The 20,672-nt window shown below is 46.0% G+C and overlaps 1 protein-coding gene and 1 long non-coding RNA gene across 2 annotated transcripts in view; one reads left to right on the top strand and one right to left on the bottom strand.

The window, feature by feature from the left end:
• The window catches only part of STAB1 (stabilin 1), a 61,965-nt gene that overhangs the window by 26,219 nt on the left and 15,074 nt on the right, over nucleotides 1-20,672 (top strand). The window contains exons 17-42 of the mRNA XM_075513641.1: nucleotides 1,219-1,299; nucleotides 1,587-1,745; nucleotides 2,638-2,700; nucleotides 4,076-4,177; nucleotides 5,162-5,248; nucleotides 5,611-5,722; nucleotides 6,252-6,435; nucleotides 6,697-6,790; nucleotides 7,725-7,883; nucleotides 8,800-8,895; nucleotides 9,286-9,381; nucleotides 9,982-10,029; nucleotides 10,915-11,045; nucleotides 11,429-11,540; nucleotides 11,768-11,845; nucleotides 12,227-12,328; nucleotides 12,819-12,926; nucleotides 13,463-13,594; nucleotides 13,790-13,918; nucleotides 14,751-14,807; nucleotides 15,627-15,722; nucleotides 16,814-17,009; nucleotides 17,476-17,571; nucleotides 18,615-18,660; nucleotides 19,369-19,448; nucleotides 20,424-20,549. Coding sequence (XP_075369756.1) covers nucleotides 1,219-1,299; nucleotides 1,587-1,745; nucleotides 2,638-2,700; nucleotides 4,076-4,177; nucleotides 5,162-5,248; nucleotides 5,611-5,722; nucleotides 6,252-6,435; nucleotides 6,697-6,790; nucleotides 7,725-7,883; nucleotides 8,800-8,895; nucleotides 9,286-9,381; nucleotides 9,982-10,029; nucleotides 10,915-11,045; nucleotides 11,429-11,540; nucleotides 11,768-11,845; nucleotides 12,227-12,328; nucleotides 12,819-12,926; nucleotides 13,463-13,594; nucleotides 13,790-13,918; nucleotides 14,751-14,807; nucleotides 15,627-15,722; nucleotides 16,814-17,009; nucleotides 17,476-17,571; nucleotides 18,615-18,660; nucleotides 19,369-19,448; nucleotides 20,424-20,549 — 2,770 coding nt within the window. The remainder of the gene's footprint in view (nucleotides 1-1,218; nucleotides 1,300-1,586; nucleotides 1,746-2,637; nucleotides 2,701-4,075; nucleotides 4,178-5,161; nucleotides 5,249-5,610; nucleotides 5,723-6,251; nucleotides 6,436-6,696; nucleotides 6,791-7,724; nucleotides 7,884-8,799; nucleotides 8,896-9,285; nucleotides 9,382-9,981; nucleotides 10,030-10,914; nucleotides 11,046-11,428; nucleotides 11,541-11,767; nucleotides 11,846-12,226; nucleotides 12,329-12,818; nucleotides 12,927-13,462; nucleotides 13,595-13,789; nucleotides 13,919-14,750; nucleotides 14,808-15,626; nucleotides 15,723-16,813; nucleotides 17,010-17,475; nucleotides 17,572-18,614; nucleotides 18,661-19,368; nucleotides 19,449-20,423; nucleotides 20,550-20,672) is intronic.
• On the bottom strand, nucleotides 588-20,431 carry LOC142415385 (uncharacterized). The gene is made up of 7 exons (XR_012777410.1): nucleotides 17,879-20,431; nucleotides 16,759-17,031; nucleotides 16,295-16,415; nucleotides 15,905-15,972; nucleotides 12,216-14,897; nucleotides 3,925-4,015; nucleotides 588-2,683 (listed from the first exon to the last, which is right to left on the bottom strand). It is a non-coding gene; the product is annotated as an uncharacterized LOC142415385 (long non-coding RNA).

The raw sequence follows: 20,672 nt of genomic DNA, 5'->3' as shown, positions 1-20,672 counted from the left end.
CAGCTTGAGCTCTTCCATCATGAAACTCTGAGTTTCCTGGGGGTGACGGTGCTCCTTAGTTGGATGGCCTTTACAGTGAAAATATTGTCCCGCAGAGTTTGCTGCAGGCAAACGCTCTCTTGTTATCACTTTAATTTGTTAAACTATTAATTAGGAGTGTACCTTAATTATGAACTCTCCAGCCTACAGTTTCCTTAAAACACTAATAGCAGCAACATGAAAGTTATAGCCAAGCGAAGAATTGGTCCAAACTCCCTGCTCCTTTTCCTCTCTCCTTGGGCTCCACCAGTGGCTAAAGTTAGAGATGGAGAACTGGTGCAAGTGAGCCTGTGATCTGACCTGGTCCTGCCAACTCTTGCACCAACGTTGCTGTGTACTATAACGGCAGGGTAAATAAAATCAATACAGGGCATCAACAAGACATTTTCCCTTATACAATAAACAAGAGAAATGTTTAAAGTTAGACACAAAACCTGTGGAGGAAGTGACTACTCAAGCATTACGGTACAATGTCATGTCCTTCATTAAGAAATATCAATATTATTCCCATTCTTTACTGAGAACCAAATGTCAGTCCTTGTGATTTTCCTAACAGAGAAAATGGGCAGCACTTTGACAAAAGAGCAAAACGTAGTTTTGCTTGCAGTTGATGGATACCAACGTGGTAACAAGCTGAGCTACTTTTTAATAACCTGTGGGACTCAAAAGTAACAATTGTCTTGGTTCTCAGAACTTCTCGAATCATTCAGTTTCTCAGTACAGTAGCTGCAGTTTACATTTTTTCTGCCTTTAGAAATCAGCTTATTTATTAAGTCAAAATATGTTCTCTATTACGCTTCTGGCTGAGCTTTCATCATTTATTGAATATGTCCTGGAAAATCCCCTTATTAGTCTGACCCTACTTGCAGCTGTATCAGTAAGAGACACTATTAGTGAGACTTGATTTCAGCTGTGCTGGACTGCTACTTACACAAGGAATGAAAACCAAGGCTGCTGCTGCTACCGGCACTGCTGTGGTATTGCAAACAATTCACACAAAGTCCTGGATTTCTCTCTGACCCATTGTTTGTGTTTAAGGTATTTCATGAAATGTAAATGTTAAAGTCCAGTCCCCTTTAGAATGGTTTTTAAGTGGGGGGAATCATGGAAGGATTTTGTAAGCTGTACTGAAACGACCCTGCTTTTTCATGGTAGCGTCTCCTTGTGTTTTTATTTCAGGTGACTGTAGAGAAACTGATAATGATGCCACACATTGTTACTATGGCTAACCAGATACTTACCATCAACATCAGTGCAGATGTAAGTATGAATCAAAACCCTTTTGGGCAAACCCTCTTGTACTAGGAGAAAGTCTGGATGTGGTTCTGAACAATGTGGTTTCAGCCGATCCCTGCTTCTTCCTCTGCTTAAAATGAGGTCATTGAATTAGTTTGCTTCTTATCCAACCTGTGACTCCACTAAGAGGCTTGGCCATTTGTGTGGTTGCACTTGGTGTTGTGTACCATCTGTTTCCTGCATTGGCTTGATGCAGTTGATACAGTCTAGCAGGCTAAAATGCAGATAAATTATTTGTGTTTCTGCATCAGGGAAGGATTCTGATGGATGAATCGGGAATCGCCTTAAACATGCGAGATATTGTGGCATCAAATGGTATTATTCATACCTTGGACGGCATCTTCATCCCTCCTTCAATAATTCCCATTTTGCCTCACAGATGCAACGAAGAACAACATAAAATTGTGACAGTAAGTCAGCTTCTCCCATTCTCACGCTAGTGGTTGGTGTAGACCCCACACTCACCTGGAGGGACAAAAGCAGGCTGTGTAAATTGCATTTGGGGAATGTGTTCTGTCTGAGAGGTCCTCTGATGTGACCTTAGGCAGTATGAGCACCGTCAGCGTTTCTTCTGCTAGCATTTGGCACTGCTTTGCTGGCAAACAGCAAATGTTCCTTGTAGGTTGTTGTTCTTTCCTTGCACCTGCCCTACCTTTGATTCAGAAGTACATTCGCCTTTTCATAAGGCCTTATATGATCTTCTTCACACCATAGCTGCTAACTCAGCTGACAATGCTTTGTTCCCATCACTATCAGCATTGGTGTCCTGTAGTCGGGATGGGAAGCAGTCATTCAGTAGCTACAAATGCTGTGCGATATTGTCACCTGAGCAGTTTTGTATACCTTATTTTAGGTGCTTGCTCCCCAGTTTGATCATTGGTAGGTTACTGAAGAAAGAAGATGAGGCTCTGAATAGGCAAGAGGTACCTGATTTGGAGAGACACAGTTAATCCCAAATGGCTAGAGGGTCCACATAACTTGCTGATTTAGCGAGGCTTGCTGCACGGATGCCCAAAATGTTTTCCAGCATAGCTGCGTGTCTAGTGGCTGATAGACTCACAGGGTGGAGACAGACCCCATCTTGCAGTCAGGTGCCAGCATCTCCTCCAGACAAAGGAGTAATTTTATTTAAGTTATAAACTTACCCCGTTTCAGAGTGTGGAAACTCTCTCCTAGGAATGTTTCTGATACATGTTGTGGTGTTTCGGATATATACTGGGAACAGTAGCTCTGTAGCATTCTTGGCATGGGGAATGGGTTCCTTTGAGAAGATTAAGTTTTCCCCTCTTGCTTTCTTAACAGGGCTCTTGTGTGGATTGTGAGGCACTCAACAACAGCGTTTGTCCACCTGGCAGCAGAGAAATGGTAAATATTTGTGATTATTTCAGTAATTTCTTCTTTGCATGATGACATACAGACACACTGATAGACAGTTTCTAACCCAAGCCACTTTCAAATAAATAGAGAGCAGGAAAGGCAACCAGTAGAGGCTTGTTAGAGGATACATACTCCCCACATATCTGTGCTCTGTGATCCCAAACTGTCACCCACTAACTGCTCTGTGCTATTTCTTATTCTGAAGTCTGTTTGCTGAATCAATGGAGAGAGCTGTGAGACAGTCTGGGCTAAATGAAATTGTAGACTTGCAGCTTTTAGCACTTCTGCTCTGCCTCAGGCAGAGCTTTCCAGCTCACATGCTGAGTCTGCCAGCTCCTCCAGACTGCGAGAAGCAAGCCTGATCCCACCAGTACCATCCAGTACTACTGCTGCCTATATCATGGCCAGAGAATCACAACAAGCTTTCTGCACTGCAGAGGGTGAGAAACAATTTGTTCTTGGCCTGTGCTCCCTGTTTATTCAGAGATGAGCAGAACTAGCTGCAGGTGGAGTAAGGAGGATGAGGCTGGGTGCTGTTGTTTGAGTTATCCCATGCCGAGTTTAGCAGAACAGCAAGTTCCAGGAAACCCCCGTGTGAAGGCCAGGCCCAAGATGTTGTTTGTGAAAGCCAGAGAGGTGTTCACCACTGTTAACACTGTTGGGTGTCTTCTGAGAGATCTGACTTTCAGGAGAACTTGCTTATGCGGTCTCAGCATGAATGTCTGAAGTAAAGCTCTGCAAAATCACTAGTCGCTCATTTTCCTCTCTGATGGAGGCAGGTGAAGCCAGAATCACCCTGGGGCCCAATTCTGCCGATGTCTAATTCCATGACAGGTCACTGTCCAAAATGTTCCAAAATTATTTGCAGTCCTTTCCCCTCTCTCTCACTCTCTCTGTCTCACCTCCCTCCCTCCCTCTTTTTCATTCCCTCCCTCCCTCTCTCATTCTCTCTCTTACTCCCCCTCTGTCCCACTCTCCCTCCCTCCTGCCCTTCCCCCCTCTTTCTCTTTCTTCCCCTTTTTCTTCCCCTCTATTTCTCCCCCCGCCCTTTTCTCCCCCTTGTCTCCCCTCCCTCCCTTCCTCCCCTCTCCCCCTACTCTCTCCCCCTACTCTCACTCTCTCCCTTATCATAGACACTATTATTAGAACAAAAGTGCAGCTCCTTGGCTCAGACTTGGGGACTGCTGGGAGCAAGAGGAAGCTGTCACGTACCTTCTTTCATGATAGGCATGCCATAACGGTATCATGTTCACCTTGGCTCCTCTGTGAACTTCCTCAGCTCAGAGACAGGCATAGTTCCTCTCTGCAGCAAAAAGAGCAGAGAGGAAGGTTACAGTGCTGATGACTTGTTTTGTTTGTACAGGAACCAGCGCTCTTCCCAAAAGAATGTGTCTACATCCATGATCCACAAGGCCTGAATGTCCTGAAGAAGGGGTGCGCCAGGTACTGCAACCAAACCGTCACGGTGAGTGTGATGGAAGACATTCCCTTTGAAAGAAGCTTAGTGTTGCTCTTCCTCATTCATCAGGAAGAGCTCTGACTCCTTGAGCTGAGAGAGGGCTGGATGGGAGCAAAAGGAAAGCTGTCCCATGCCAAGGGCTGTCCCCAGGACCATCACATGAACTGGCTACCTGCTTTTTCTTTGGCGAACAGAGAGAACGCAGGGTACCAACCTGCTGCAAATGTTAGAAAGCAGTTCAGTTAAACCTGAGTACAATAAATAAATAAAATAAAGCACGCCAGTTGCGACCAGCCAAGCTGGAAGAAGCCATGAGACAAATGGGTACAGTGCTAGCTGTAGCACATTTTCTCTGAGAGTGCCCTGGTTTTAGCATTTCTCCCAAAGGAAGCTGAGCACAGGGAAAGTGCTGTAAGCTGTGAAGTGATTGCATCCTGTTTATGAAACATTGTCAGATAGTTTGGGAAAGTCGCTCTTCGCGAGTTTATGGACCTCACGTTTGTCTGCAGCTCCTGAGCTCTCACAGTGCCAACTATACGGAATGATTTGTGAGGGTCTCATTAAATACTGCTGATTGTTTGTCTTGCGATTGTTCTTCCGTTGATGAGTTGTGACAAGGCCTGCAATCCAGGACTGCTGCATCCCTCCAAAGGAACACAGTCCTCGGCAAGGATAAAGTAGGAGTGAGTGGGCCAGCACTATTAAAGAAATAAAAGCTCACAGGAAACATGGACCCTATTTGTTGAAGTCAGAGGGAGAGCAGAAAATAGTGATTTATTCTGAGAAGAATAGGCTGTGAGCAGAAAGAGAGGTATTGTTGAAAAAGAATTTAAGTGCAGGAGCTCCTACAAACACAGATGCCAAATGAGACAGTCCATTTCAGTCCATGGCAGAGAGGAGGACCAGGATTTCAGAATTATGAGGGCAGGATGACTCCAGGCAATTCTTGTTAAGTCACATCATACCGCACCACTTTTGCTTTTGTTTCAGAAACCTGGATGCTGCAAAGGATTCTTTGGTCCAGACTGCATGCCATGCCCAGGGGGATTTTCCAGTCCATGTTATGGCCGGGGAAATGTAAGTATGAAAGATCCTGCTGTGTTGCAATGAGCAGTTGAGACAGGGTGGTTAGAAAGTGTAGTTGTAGATAAGTACAATTCAGAATTTGTGCTCCAGGGCTAAGCCCACAGAGGTGGCAGCAGAAGATCCAGGGAGAATGGCACGTACTCAGTGGGTTTTCTATCTTGAGCTCTAATGTGAATCATGTCATGGCTGTTGGGGACAGCTCTGTCTATGTAGGATTTTGTATTACTACCACTACTCTTCAAAGTCCTATTTTTTACTGCAAGTATCAAAGTGGCTTTGATAGATATCAATGCCTTGGCTGTGCCTTGGTTCCCTGAGTTTCAATCACTTTGGTTTTCTTTTTTTCCTTCCAGTGCAGCGATGGCATACAAGGGAATGGCAACTGTCACTGCTTTGAAGGTTTCAAAGGAATAGCCTGCCACATCTGTTCAAACCCAAACAAGCATGGAGAGAACTGCGACAAAGGTTGGTAATTCTGATAGAGAGACTAGAGGAAAATGTAGGGCAAGGATATAGTGCAGGTTCGTGTATCCTGGATTCCCTTCTGGCAAGACCAGCATCATGACAGAAGTGATGGAAATGCCATCATGGGTGTCCCTTCAAACAACAGTGGAGAAAATGTGGCTGCTATGACAGTGGTGATGGGGGTCTTGGAAGCATCAGCCAAATTTAGGTGTGGGACTTCAATTTAGATCTCTCCTGCTAGGAAAGAAAAGACAGTTGACAAGGACCTTGAGCTTGATAGCCTAAATTTGAGCCTGTCCTTACAGCCTATAAAAAACACGGACCCAGGCAGTCACAGGACCTGTTCCCTGGTCAGGTTTTGAGTTATGATGGATATCTCTCAGCAGACATCCCTCTGTCAAGAACAAATGGGATGATCATTTGGTGTCACAAGAGGTTGTGAAGGAAAGTTGGGAATGTACAAAATGCCATCACTGTGGTAGATTCTGGACTTCTTGTAGTTACTGATCTTACTCCGTGCACTTGACAGATTGTGGCTGTGTCCATGGCATCTGTGACAACAGGCCTGGCAGTGGTGGTGTGTGTCAGTCCTGGTCCTGTAAGGAAGGCTATACTGGGAAATTCTGTGACAAGACATCCAAGAACTGTGGCCCGAGCGGGCTGTCCCAGTACTGCCACCAGAACGCTGTCTGCAGCCTCAATGACACAGCAAGGTCAGTCTTTCTGGCATACACATTCAGGTGGGCACAGTGTCATTGTTCAGGCACACAGCGGCTGTGAGGCTGCCAGCCCTGTAATTGTGTATATATGTCTGCGTACTTGGTGCACAGGATGGTTTGAGTAATGCAGCCAACCTGCTAGAAATCAAAGTCAGATTCTTGCCTGCCTGAGAGGCTCAAACTGCCTGTTTGCTCTCTGCTGGCTTTCAGAAGGAGCTGCTGAATCTGTGTCCATTTTGTACTTATACTTTTAAGGTGCATCTGTATGGATGGATACGAAGGTGACGGGTTTTCCTGCCAGCCCATCGACCTGTGCAGTCAGCCAGAACGAGGAGGCTGTTCACAGAATGTAAGTGGGGTCAGGCTGCTAAAGCATGGAGAAGCAGCTCTTATCAAGCAGAGCAGGGATCCAGGACTCCTGGGACTGTTAGACATTTTGCGTGCCAACTTTCCCTGTCTGTAACATGGGGTGGAATAACAGGCACCTTGATACAGTCGTCATAAGGATTTCAATCATTTGGATTGGTGCCTGGAGACACCCCAGGGAGAGCTTGGCTGCTTTGCACCAGATATTTTGGCAGCTACACAGATTAGCTGTACAGATAATTTTTTGTTTCTATTGATTTTCCCCTCAAGCTCTTCTAATGTGTGTTAGTTTCTCTGTTGCTATGTTCAGGCTGTAGCTTAGCTGTGAGCTCCAACTCATATCTCAAGTAACCATCAACACTACATTACTATCCTTTCAACATTACATTATTATCCTTAGTAAAGAGCTGTGGTGCTTTATGATGGAAATGACTGCCAAATGGTCAGACCTCATCATAATTTAGACCCCTCAGAGAGAGGAACACACTGGGCCATGTAGAAGGAAATAGGATGGCACTGGCTACAAAGTAGGTCTTCCCTGAGAGATCTGCCCTCCATCGTTGATTCCATCCACATGTCCAGGCAGGAGATTGTGGTCCTCCTCTTCAGGGAATATTTCTTCTGTAACAGAAAAGCTTTACAGGATGGTAGGAAATGCCCTGGGAGTTCTGAGCCACCCTAGACACAAGTGTCTGTCTATCTGAAAACACTAAATGTTTCCAGAAACACTTTATTATGAAATTGTCTAGGACATTTCTGGAGAAGATGCTTCCACCCCCCACCCCCAGTGCTGGAATCGGAGTTGGTCATTCAGAAACTCTTCACAGTCTGATGAAGGAGATTTGTTGCCGTATTTGCACTGCGCTCCCTCCCTTCTTCTGCTGAGCGTAATTCTTTTTCTCTCCCTTCTCCTGGAGGCCCTGTGCACCAGTACGGGCCCCGGCAACGCCACCTGCCAGTGCAACACAGGCTGGACCGGGGACGGGAAGGCCTGCGTGGCTATAGACAACTGCGTGCTGGAGAGCAGAGGGAACTGTCACATCAACGCCAACTGTGTTTATATCGGCCCTGGCCAGGTATGATCAATGCTAAGCAGTCTAACGGTGGACTTAACGTTTCCTAAGCTGCTCTGAGATGTCCTGGGATTGCCAGAGGTAGAAATTGGGCTGGTCAGCAGCAAAGCCTGCTTGTCTGCTGCCAGAAACACCGGCTGCAGCTAAAACCACACAGTGTGCTTGCGTGAGGTGAGATGCACTGATGTGTTTGAGGCTGCTGCTCTACTCTGAAACTTTTATGCAGCAAAGGGAAGAGACTACACTCCATAATATGGCTTGGTATAAGTTGCTGTGTCCCCCTTGTTCCCAGATCACAGCATCGTCTCTGGGCAATGCTAAAATATACAGAAAAGCATGTGCAGCTGTTCAGATAGTCTGTGGAGGGAGCTGGGCTGGCAGTTGGGCATCTTCAGATAGAGGCAGGCACACAGGAGAGGTGGCTTCTCAGTGCGCTGCTTCTCAAGGTGCTTCTCCCAATGAGCCAGGGGAGCATTGGAAAATGTGCTGAGAAAAGGTGCCAAATCTTTAGCAGATTTTAGTGAGGTGAGATGTGCAAGTGCTCTCCTAGCTACCTTGAAAGCAGGAAGATTTGAAATTAACCCCTCTTCTCTTTCTGCCATTCACTAAGTCTGTGCCATTCCCTGAAAAGCTGGAAATAAAGATGGAAACCATCATCTTCAAGTGACACCACCCCACCCCCACCCCCAGCCAAGCAGTGCAAGGGATCAATGCGCTTGAGTGATCAGGCAGCGTGTGTGCTGCGATAGAGGATGATGCCCTGCTAAGGAAATACCTCCGCATTTCCAGGTCTTGAGGGACCAGGAAGAAAACTTGGGAAAATAAATTAAGAATAGGTTTTGCTGCCTTAGGCCTTTTTTGGGTAGCAAATGAGGATGCTCTGATAGGTCTATAAAATTGAAATGTCTCTTTCTTGCAGAGCAAGTGTGTCTGCAAGAGGGGTTATGCTGGCGATGGCCACAACTGTGATGCAATCGACCCATGCCTCATGGACAACGGTGGCTGCCATGACTTGGTGAGTAGCTAAAGTGCTGTCCCAAGGCTGGCATAGCAGTGGAGGTTCCTCTGCTCCCTGACAGAGGTTTTTCAGCCACGGCATTGAGAGAATTGCAAGGATTTACATTACATCATCTTATTAGCATGCCAATGAGGTGTTACAAAGGTTTGGTCTCTGATGTACACAGGCAGATCCTCTGATTTTTGTGAGTTGACACAATGAAAGCCATCACTTAGGCTTTGCTGCATGAGGTATAAATTCAGTGCCACCATAAAGGCAACAGGAGGAAGGTGCTTCTGTGGGCTCGTCTAGCCCAGGCCATGGGAGGCCAGAATTAAAATCCTAGATAGGTGTAACGCTGCATAATCTGTGTTTGCTCTCTAATTTCTTCTTTCCTTGTATTTGCAGGCTATGTGTGTACCCCTTGGAGGAGGAGAGAGATCCTGCGCTTGCCCTCAAGGCTACATGGGGGATGGCATGACATGCTATGGGGACATTCTAAAAGTAAGTAAAAAGCAAATGTCTGAGGTTTTCTTGACACAGGAGAGAAAAGGCTCTGCTCTTACTTTTCTTTTCTGTTACCTGAGTTGACGACTCCTCCCAGCAGCAGCCTGACAGCACGGCACATGTGTCTGCCCAAGGCCGCAGAGACAGAACTGATGCCCAGGCCAGTGAGTTCATGAAACCATTGGCAATAATTTTTAAGCTGCTTCACCCCTGTCTGTCCTGCGCAATAAGTCATCTTTTGTTTGGAAAGTTTTTCAGGTCAGAGCTGCTAGGCCCATTTTCTGTCATTAGAAATATCAAAGGCCATTGTGGATTCAATCCCTGTCCCTGGTAAACATGAGCAATTGCAGATGAGTTGAAAAGAGTTTGCTTATTTGGGAATATATTTTTTTTAATGGCTGGAGTGTGGTTTTAGGAGTGCACATCCCTCCCCATGATACACAGTGCTTGTAATGGTTGTAAGGTGAGAGACATTCGTCTAAGTCATTATTGCCAGATGTGATATTGCAAAGGGCTCCTTTCCCCAACCCTGGGTCTCCCAGCCCTGCAACCCCAGTGCTCAGCAGGGGTAACCCTTCTGTTGTTTGTATTTGGAAGGAGCTGGCCAGGAATTCCCACTTCGCAGGCTTCTACGACTGGCTTAAGGTAAGAACAGCCATGGGATGCCTGCATGGGTAAGTTCAGTAGAAGTGAAGTCTCTGTGAACACTGCTGTTAGAGAAAGAGCAACTGCATTTATCTTTTTCATTAGAGAAAAACAAAACAACAGCGAAGGAGAAATTGTTACAGACCAGACATGTAGCAAAGCTCTGGAGTTTGTGATAGAGCGAGGGTCGTGTGTTTTGGGGGCCTTGTTTCTAGCACTGGAGGAAGCTGGGGCTGTGTTGCACTTAATTTTCCTGGTTGTATCATCTGTAACTCCTGGCCATCATAAAACAGCACAGAAGGGAAAGAAAAAGGGGTAGCATTATAATAGCTATTTTTCAGAAGAGCGCACCTGAGAAGTTGTGCTCAAAGCTCTATTTTTCAGAAGAGCTTTGAGAAGTTAGACTGTATGTTTGTTCCTTTTCTTGTTACTGCTTCCCTGTCTCCAGTGTGGCAACAACAGACACTCCGCGGACTGCAGCAAGTCTGTGGAAGCACGCTATGATGTACGGCATCTGACTGAGCTTTAGCTTACCTGCCCTGCCACATACATTGCTTTTGCCAGGAATAATCTTGGTCCCTCCCCCAAAACTGATGTTGAGGGTTCAGAAAGGATTAATGGATATGATTGAATGGGTTTGAAGATTAATTAATGTTCGAAAGCAGGGCGTTAAAGCAGCAGGTTTTCCCTTGGCAAACAGGTGTCAACTGTTTTGGCTAAACCATCTGCGGCATTCATTGATTGCCAACAGCATTTACCTGCCACGCGCAGGAGACCCTGCTGTGCTGCTGGAGCATATACGCGGGATGACTGTTGGTTATATTTTGCTGTATAGATGTGGCACTGGCATGTCTTATTTGTTCATTTTTGTGCTTTGGACAACAGAAATCTCTCTTCAGCATCCCAGCAGGAACCAATGTCACTGTCCTGGTGCCATCGGAGGCAGCTATCAAAAACTTGAGCAAGACTGAGAAAGATTTCTGGTTGACCCCCTACATGCTTCCATTTTTAGTCAGGTACGAGGAGACTCCTGCCTTTGCTTTATATTGCCAAACAACAGTAACAAAGCCGTGAGCTGGATTTCTGCTTGTACAAGACCAATAAAGAGTTATCTTGAGATAAATATAAAAGCAAGATTAAATATCTAGCAGGCAAAGAATTTAGTAGGCATTTAAAACATAACAGACCACAGGCTATGGGAAGCGGGTTCATTTTTCATGTATTTGCAGAGAGAGATTTTCCCTGTCATGTAGATGCAGATGGCATCAGGACAAGTAATTCTCTCCACATGCTTAACTACTTCACGTGAGAGACGTGAATGTTGGGTGATATGGTCTTATCTCCCTGTTATTACAAACAGTGCCCTAACCTTTTCGTTACCTGCCTTTGTTCCCGTCAGGGCCCACTTTCTTGAAGGCGTCTTCACTGGTGAAAAACTCAAAAAGTACGACAGGCCAGAATTACCCACCCTCAACCCACAGACCAGATGGCAGATAAACACCAGGAGCAGCGTAAGGATTTCTTACATAACGCATATGTACCAGGATCAAATTAAACTGCTTAAGAGCTGCTGTATCCAGTGGGGAGCCTGGATGGGACACTGATGCCCTCAAACTCAGACATCTCTTAAAAATTGTACCCAGATCAATCATGTGCAAGCTTGAACAAACAATATATTTGTTTTGAACTTGCTTGGCAATTTCTGATCCTTTTGCTTCTCCCTCTGATACTTTTGCAGGTATTAACCATCCAGAATGCGAGTATAGTCGTCAGCGACATCCCCGCCAGCAACGGCATTATTCATGTCCTCAGTAAGGTACGTCGGTACGTGCAATACCGGGAAATGCTGCAGTTGTAGCAGCAGGTTTGTGTTGCAGCATCTGTGACGGGGCCAAAGAGGAATACATGTCTGGACAGTTAGGAAGGGATATAATGGCAAAAATATATTTGGTTATCACAAGGTCCTGACAGATGTTTCCTGTGCAGCAGTGTTTAATGTTTAAAATATTTGTCTCCGGGACAAGCAGGAGGGGAGTTCCTCTTCTCTTGGCTGACAGAAGAAGAGCTAAGGCTATTGCAGAATTGTGTAAAATGAGGCCATTTCTGATTGCCTTTCTTGCAAGCAGGGCAGGAGTCTAGTGTGATTTCACGCAGAGCCCCGTGCCCAACCTTGCTTATGAACTCACTTTTTCCGCAGGTTTTGTTGCCGCCTTCAGGAGATATCCCACCAAGTCCTCCAGGTCTGCAGAAACAGCTTGAGACAGTCGCCTCATTCAGCACATTCAAGGAGTTGCTACAGGTAAGCAGTTGACGTGAGCACTGTTGTGGTGGTCAGAACTGTCTTTTGAGCAAATACCCAACTTACCCTGTACTGGTGGGGCAAAATTTGGACTGCCTGGTGAGAAAAGAGAGACCGCTTGTTTCCTACTATTCCAGAGTATTCTTCTAGAAAAGATCTTTTGAGCAGTCAAAGGGTTATATACTTGCAGTTAGATCTCTCTATCATTGGCATGGTATTACAGTGGAAGATGACCTGTCTACTGCAGGTGCTCTTGTGCTTGTACAGGGCAGAGAAACCTAGAGGAAAAGGAAGGCTTGTTCATAATCAAGAAGGTGCACTTATGTCAGCCCAGGAGGAGGAGCAAGACGTGTGTGATTGAGTGGGAGTTGTATATCCCGTTTTCAAGCATTTCCTCTAGACTCTTCCCTTTGTAATTGATTTCATATGTGGTTTTGTTTTAAGTGAGTACAAATGTAATTGCTAATGTTACTGTTTGGACAATTTTTAGCAATATCAGCTCATTGGAAAAATCGAGTCGTCTGAAAAATATACAGTTTTTGTTCCTGGAAATAATTCCATTGAGGAGTACTGCCATGCTGCCAATGTGACACAGCTGGTAAGCTCACTACTTGCTTACAGTTTGAATATGTATTGTGGTAAGTGCAGGGGCTTGTACACTGTCAGATCATAAACTTGAGTTCAGTGGATTTGAGCGTGGAGAGGAGACGCATATCTGATGCTAAAAGCTAGGAGAAATGTGGCAGAGAGAAATCAGAGGGTTTCCTGGGGTGTTGCAATGGGATCTGAAAAGAATATTTGGACTCCAAATGCAAATTTCTGAGTAGATTTGAAAGTGGATAGATGGCTGGGAACCAGATTTGAAAGCGGATAGGGGAACAACAACATGTTCCCCTTTCTGGCTGGCTGTGGCATATCTGTGGCAATTTTGAACCTTTTGAAAGGTTCCAAAAAACTTTTATGACTTCAGCCAGTAACAGACTCATCAGGTGTGATCAGTCATCTGTGATAGGCTCTGTGGGCTTAATTAGCTGTTACAGATTGCTGAGGAACTCTTCTCATGCCATACCTCTGACTGAATTGTCGTCTAGGAAGTCAAAAGAGTTCTAACATTTGGGTTTTTTGCGGATTTAGGACAATGAGACAGTGCAGTACCACGTTGTACTGGGAGAGAAGCTCTTGCCCACCGACTTGAGAAGTGGAATCCATAAGAACAGCATGTTAGGGCTCTCCTACTGGCTAATGTTTTATCAAAACAGCACCCAGGTAAGGAGGGAAGACTGTTCTGTCATTTGAGGATCTGGCTAGACCTATCACTTTGGAAGGCTGGTGGCTAGATACACCCATGTCTGTTTTGGACACTCTTACAGTTTGCTTACTGTGGCTGTCTGACAGCTGTCAAGAAATCCATGCAAAAGGAGTTGAAGGTTATCATCTCAGCCGTTTCTTTCTCCTTTGCAGAAGTTTGTCAATAATATTCCCTTGGATGGAAAATTTCTTGAGACGAAGAATGGCATGTTGATTGGGGTTTCACAGGTCCTCCAGGTACAGAAGAATCGTTGCACTGCCAATACCACCACCATACAAAAGGTAATGATGATTGCCAAGGAGCTGACCACCATTTCACAGGGTTTCTCCACCTTCTGAATCAAACCGATGAATAGCAGAAGACCTACACATGCTCCACATGGATGAGACAGTAGCTTGTGATCTGACCCGAGATGAGCCTCATGTGAAATGGGACATCATGGAGACTTGGCATTTCCTAGCCTCAGACTCTGTACTTCTAATGCAGCAGATCTGCAGCTCTCGTGCTGTATGTAGCTCCCGTGCAAGTCGCGTTCAGTTTACTTGCTGGAGCTCTCTCACAGTGCCAACCATGGGGCAGGCTGGTGCAGAGACTCACAGATACTCAGCTGTGCAAGTAGAATCCAGCCCAATTCTTGCATGGCATGACCGCAAGCTCCCCTATGAAATGCTGTGGTCTGTCTGGGAGTCATGGCCAAAGTCCAGCCCACATGTATCTTGTGGCTCTTGGCCATCTGAAGATTACAGGGTCAGAGTGAGGCAGGCCTGCCCTCTTACAGATCAGAAAAAAAGTATTTGCAGCCTTGTGTGAAGGAACTCCAGGCCTGCAGAAAGTCCTACTCCAGCTCAGAGCCTCAGAAGAGGTGTAACATGGGATCTCTTCTGGTTTGTGGTACGGTCTCTGGAGTGCAGAAATAAGACCTTGTGTGAAGGACCTGAGGGTCATGCATCATGATTTTTCTTCTTTTGGTGTTTTGAGCCACGGAGATAAATACATCTTTGTCTTTGTCTCAGCCAGCAGCCTGTACAGCAGCATTTGTAATTCAAGATTAGTGTCTTGGTGTGACATGGGTAGAGGGCACACATGTGACTTGTCCTGTTCTCTGTGCCCTAGTCAAGATGCGGCAAGTGTGAGAAGGGGATCAAGTGTCCTCCTGGATCGGTTCTTGTGGTGAGTCTCTGATTCATGTGACATCTCACAGACTGTTTGCAGATAGTGCTTTGATGGCCTTTTATTGCTCTATAGATGTCATCTCAATACCTGAAAAAAATGTGCCCTTGAATCCTCCGTGGCTTGTTCATTAGCAGGGTTTGTAAGAGAAAGCCGTCACCAAGGAAGGTTTACGCAGGAAAAACACAGAGGTGAACCACGAGGCTCCTTACAGAGCTGGCGTCAGGCTTTGCCTGAATTTCAGGAGCCCTTTAGAGCATGCAGTGTGGAGAGTTTCCCCTCTTGGGGGGGGAAAAAAGAGATGTCTTTTTTTACCTTTACTCTTTTGATGTTATCATCAAGCAAAGCCAGTTTAGGGGTGCCGATAGCAATTTCCCAGCCTGGACCATTGATTTATTCACACAGATGGGTTGGTTGTGCCTGCAGCTTGTTTGTGAGTGAGTGACAAACGCTTCCAGAGAGGAAAACAACTAAACATTTCATCTCCATGCTGGCTATGAATTGCCTAGCAGCCACATCTGGCTTCTTAGGCTTCATTACTCTACTCTATGCCAAGCATTTTCCAATGACCTTTTCTCAGTATTCATACTCGCATGTATACCATGACAGGTAATGGAATAGACTACGTGTGGTGACCTCACATCTAGAGATGCCTCATTGGCCTCAGCTCTGGGAAGTCCAAATTTTTAGGGCTGTTCCTTTAGGATAGAAAGCATTATTCCTCCGTTAGGCAAGAACACTGCCATGTGCACCAAAAGGTACAATCTGTCTAAATATTGTAATATCTTCTGTCTGTATCTATGTTAATTATACCTGCAGGAATTGCCAGGCAGCAAGAATCTTGCTCGCTGTGAATTACGGTCTGGGGATGCAGGAATACTTGGCTGCCATTTCACCTGTGCAAAAGTTTCTCTGGTAAGAAAAACATTTGCCTCGGATTCATTTTGACAAAAGCAAGATGGGTATTAGAAATACAGCCATGGAAATACAGCCTGAGCTGAAGTCCTGGCTGCATTTGTGCCATTGCATGGCTGAGACGGCTCATCTGGGAGTCGCTCTCCATCTTGGAGACAGGGGGCACTGGAGAAAAAACAAACCTGCGGAAACGTCTGCACAGTGATGGATTGTGGTCTGCTGCTTTGGTATTGTTACTTTGGGTTTTGTCCTGCAGAGGAAGAGAAGGAGTTGAGTGTTTGTAGTCTAGTTTCCTAAGGAAATGAGGCATGAATGATGGTATTTTGCTTGTGCATGTGCCTTCCCGAATAACTGATGACTAATTGGAGCCGAACCAAAGTGAGGAGCAGAAGGTCTCACAGCTATTATGGCCCCCACCAGTTTTGTGAAAATGTGTGTCTGGGAGAGAACAATTGAAGAGGAAATGGTAACAGAAAGACTTGTGTGAATTTGAGCTCTTACAGGTATTGAAGCATGGAAAGTTTGGTGGGAATGGGAGATTGAGGAGAAGGGAGAGAGGCAGTTGGACATACCATACCCACAGGCAGAGCTTCAGTCAGCATTTGTACGTCACTGGGCACTTCTGCGTTCCTTCTTTGGATGATGTTTCTCTTCATCTGTACTGTCCAACTTGGTCCTGTCATGGTTGCCTCCCTCCGTAGGTAGACGCAGAAAGAAATAAGAGCAGTTAAATCAGGCTTCTGAACAAAATCACCTTCTGGCAGAGCCTTTCTCTGCCCAACAGAGTTTCTCACTGGTGAGACGCAGGCAGGAGATAGGCGGGATGGGCACAGGACTGAACATTTGCATTACCAAATGGCCAGTGTTGTTCAAGTGGCAGTGCAGACCTTTACATGAGGCTCTGGGCAACAGAACACCCCATTTTGGGGGGCTCACTCCATTCTAACCGCACCCATCTGGTCCTTTCACGCATTGTCAGAAATTATGGCTATCGCATAGTTAAATGAATAGAGTAGCTTCCCCAGTAAAGCTGCACCTTGTCTGTGCTGCACAAGACGGCTCACCCCGACCTGTTCTTGTTGGTTCCCTAGAGGTCCGTCTGCTGCCCCGGCTACTACGGACACATGTGCGAGATGTGCCCAGGGAAGCCAGGCCAGTGGTGCTCCGGGAATGGGGAATGCCAGGATGGCATGGAGGGCAGTGGAGAGTGCCGATGCCTGGAGGGTTTCCACGGTACTGCCTGCGAAATGTGTGAAGTGGGCCGATACGGAGCTGATTGCAAATCAGGTGACACCGATGGCTATTGCAGCTTGTCTCTACTATCTTGCCGGCAAGGGGAGAGAAGTGGCCACATCTCAGCTCTCAGGAGGGGTGGTGGGAGGGAAGAAATGTCCCAAGACCTCTGAGACAGGCAAACAGCTAGCAGGCCACCGAGAGAGGGACACTGGGAGTAAGTGCTTGTGGTCAGCCAGAGGAGTGGCCCCATTTTTCATCCTCAAACCAAGGCATGACTGGCTGTGCTATGCCACTCATCCTGCTGCCACCCAAACTATAGAAAGTAGAGGTGGGTGGTCTGTTCCTGGGCTTTTTGGCCTGGTAGCAAGGGAGCAAGAGGAGATACTCCTGTGACTTGTTTTTTGTGGCAACTTGATGCATTGGATTAGGAACAGAGCAGCGAGCGAAATGGCAGCAAGACTCTGCTTGTGAGACCTGGTTGGTCTGACAGTGATGAGTGTTTATATTTCCTCTGCAGAATGTGCCTGCGACAACGGCATATGTAACGACGGACTGCAAGGGGACGGGAGCTGCGAGTGTTTCCCGGGATGGAAGGGCCCTACCTGCCGAGAAAGTGAGTGAGTGTGAAGGGGCCTATGGTGTAATACTGCCTTTTTTGCAGAGAAATCTGTGTTAGCTGAGCCAGTTGCATGTGCTTTGCATCCCCCAGAAAGCTTATCAGACTGTGCTAGCTCATTCCTGCACATGAGCTGCATTTGTGGTGTGACTTCCCAACAGCACGTGAGCCCTGGAATTATTTGGCTGAAATTCATGTAGAGAAAAGCATATCACCTGCTTCTGTACCCACTGAGATTTGAGGCACCTCAAGAAGAGCCCCTCGCCCTGGGAGAGATGGAAGCTCCCAGCCAGATTGGGTTGACCATGACTCTTGTTACTTGCCTAAGAAGGTGGCAGGGCTTGATTTGAGCCTCCAAAAGGCCCCAGTGTGTCTGCTGAGTTGCTTTTTCTGCTCACAAGATCTTTTGATTTAGGTGAGCTCAGGCCATGGTCTGCAGTTCTCAGTCTGTCATTGTGTGTCAAAGTAATATGTTGAAGATGGTTGTTCCTGGGATTTGGGATTATTATGATTACCATTGGGGTGGGAGGGAACATGAACTCCTAAATAATTTAGGATTTTAAAGGTTTGCACACAGAGATTGATTTTGTAGTGAAGTGTTTTGGGGGCATTTAGAAATGGAAATCAAGTGGAGCTGTCCTGTCTAGTGTAAATGTAAAGCGTGAAACAAGTTCATCTTTTTGCTTCAAATGGGGCAAAGCCAACTGGCCCTGTATATCTGGATTAACAAGGTTTCAGTCCTTGTTTCATTCCTAGCAATGTGGAGGTCATGCAGGTAGGATCAACTGAACCGTTAGCTGAGACAGAGAACATTAAATTCACTCCATTGCAAGACGCTAGAAGATAAATCCCATGAAGTTTTCCTGCTGCCATGTAGGATGTGAGAGTTAGCGTAACTGCTGCGGTGTCCCATCATCAGTCAGGGCACCACAAGTGTGGCAGTGAGGCTGTTTGCAGAGTCCTTCACTCTAGATGGCAGAAACGTCCTCAGCAAGTGCTAAAATGAAAATGCCAAGTAACATTTGTGTTTTCTCTTGCAGGAATCGAGATTGACTTATGCAATAACACTTGCCATCAAATGGCCAAGTAAGTACAGACAAGAGGTGGGTCATTCTGAGAAGTCCATGTGTGTTTGTATGTGTTTTACATAGAGGTCATTCTGGGTTTAGGACTTCACAGAGAGCTGGGAGGAGGTGCCTGCTCATTAAAGGTGCATAAATGTCAGTTCCATCCTGGGAACTGTCTTTGGTGCTACACTGCATCCACTTTCCCCAAGGATTTTGTCTGTTTGAGCATAAATTCTTTCAAAGTTCCTTCTGCATGTGTGGATGGGAGAAAGCAGAGACTCCAAGGTACTCCGAGTCTGACCTTATTCATGGAGCAAATCAAACAGCCACTGACAAGCCCTTTCTGCCTTGCCTGCCCCTGCCAAGGAATTAAATTAAATAGGCTGATGGGCTGTGATGACTCCCTCTTGCTGCCTTCTCCATCCATTATGTGGTCTCCTATTTTGTGGTACCGGGACCCAGGCACCTCCATTGTACCATGCAGAAGCACACGGACGTGGTGAAGGTGCACTGTGCGAGGTGTGAAGCCTGTGCCTGGATGCCAGCTCCCTGGCCAGTGTGACTTGAGTATTTGGTGCTGTAAAGAAATGTACAGCAACGTCAGGCGTGTTCCTCCTGTGGTCAGTGTGGACTCTAACTTGCATGTGCCAGACTTGTATAGTGTTTCCCACTGGCCGAGCAAATCAGGAGGTGTCATCAGTGATTGTTTATCCCTTTCTTGTTTCAGCTGCCTCAATAGTTCTGCAGATTCCCCACCTACATGCTTCTGCTCTGCTGGATACACAGGGAATGGGACCCATTGCACAGGTATGTCCAGCAAGTGTGGGCAAGATTCAAGGCTTGCAAACACCTGTTGAAGCTACGCAAAGGCAAGGGTTTTGTTTGTGAAATAAATGGCATGATGTTGCCAGGAGCAATGATGATCATTCAAATCATTTTCCTCTCAGCCATCCACCATGAACTCTGCCATGCTTTGGTAGAGAAGTTTTCCAGTCCGGAGCTTTACACGGGATGCTCTTCATGTTGCTAGAGCCTGCAAGAGAGGGATAAAAAGGCAGGCAAGTGTAGCAGGGCAGTTCCTATTGCTTGTGGAGAGAGATGCACATGAATGGGTTGTCTTAGTGCTGATATCACAGCAATGGCGGCAAAGATGTAACAATTTTGGCCATGAATCCCTGGAATATGGATGCTTCAGTTCCCTAGAATTTTGTGCTCCTCCTGTTTGCTGGCCATGCCAAAATTGGGTAGAAGCAGTGCAGTAGTTGTGTCAAAATGAGCTAGGATTTCGGGATACTGCTCTAGAGCTACGTACAAACCTGGTCTATGTCAAAAGCAAACAGACATGAAAAAAAACCACTCAGAGTGATAAAATTGTAACAGTCAAAACACTGGTAGACATCACAGTTTCTTTTCAGTACTGCCTTTGTTTGAAAATGAGTGAGGGGGGAAAAAAGCAAAAAAAAAGAAAATTTACATTGTGCAGGAAAAGATTTTTATTTTTTCTCATTTAACCATTAGTCCTCAGTGAGCAAATTCTGTCTCAGAAAGAATTCTTAGTCCAATTTGGGGGTTACTTGAGCTCAGCATGACTTTGGGACTGGCCTCTCTCAGATCCGGATGAGGCCCCATGCTTTTAAAGGACCTACAGCTTCATTGAGAAACAAAGGGATTTTAATAAGATGTTATGATTTTTGTTAAGATGGACAATCATTCTGGCACAGTTCATCTTTCCTAGATGCTCTGAGCTGATTCTGATTCTGCTTCTCTTGTTTGTGGTCACAGAAATAGATCCATGCATTATCGATCATGGTGGCTGCTCCATACACGCTGTCTGTACTAAAGTGTCCCCAGGAGAGAGAACCTGTGTTTGTAAGGAAGGCTACGCTGGAGACGGGACCCTCTGCATGGGTGAGTGCTCAGTGCATGTTTTGGTGATAGCGGTGAGGCATCATCCGTGCAAAGGGGGATTTCAGACTGAAAGTGTTAAAATTTCAGGTTAAAATGTTGAATAACTCAATTCTCCTTTCACTT

Source organism: Mycteria americana, chromosome 11, assembly GCF_035582795.1.
Source record: "Mycteria americana isolate JAX WOST 10 ecotype Jacksonville Zoo and Gardens chromosome 11, USCA_MyAme_1.0, whole genome shotgun sequence".
Classification (NCBI taxonomy): domain Eukaryota; kingdom Metazoa; phylum Chordata; class Aves; order Ciconiiformes; family Ciconiidae; genus Mycteria; species Mycteria americana.
This window is presented reverse-complemented; position numbering and strand designations above follow the sequence as displayed.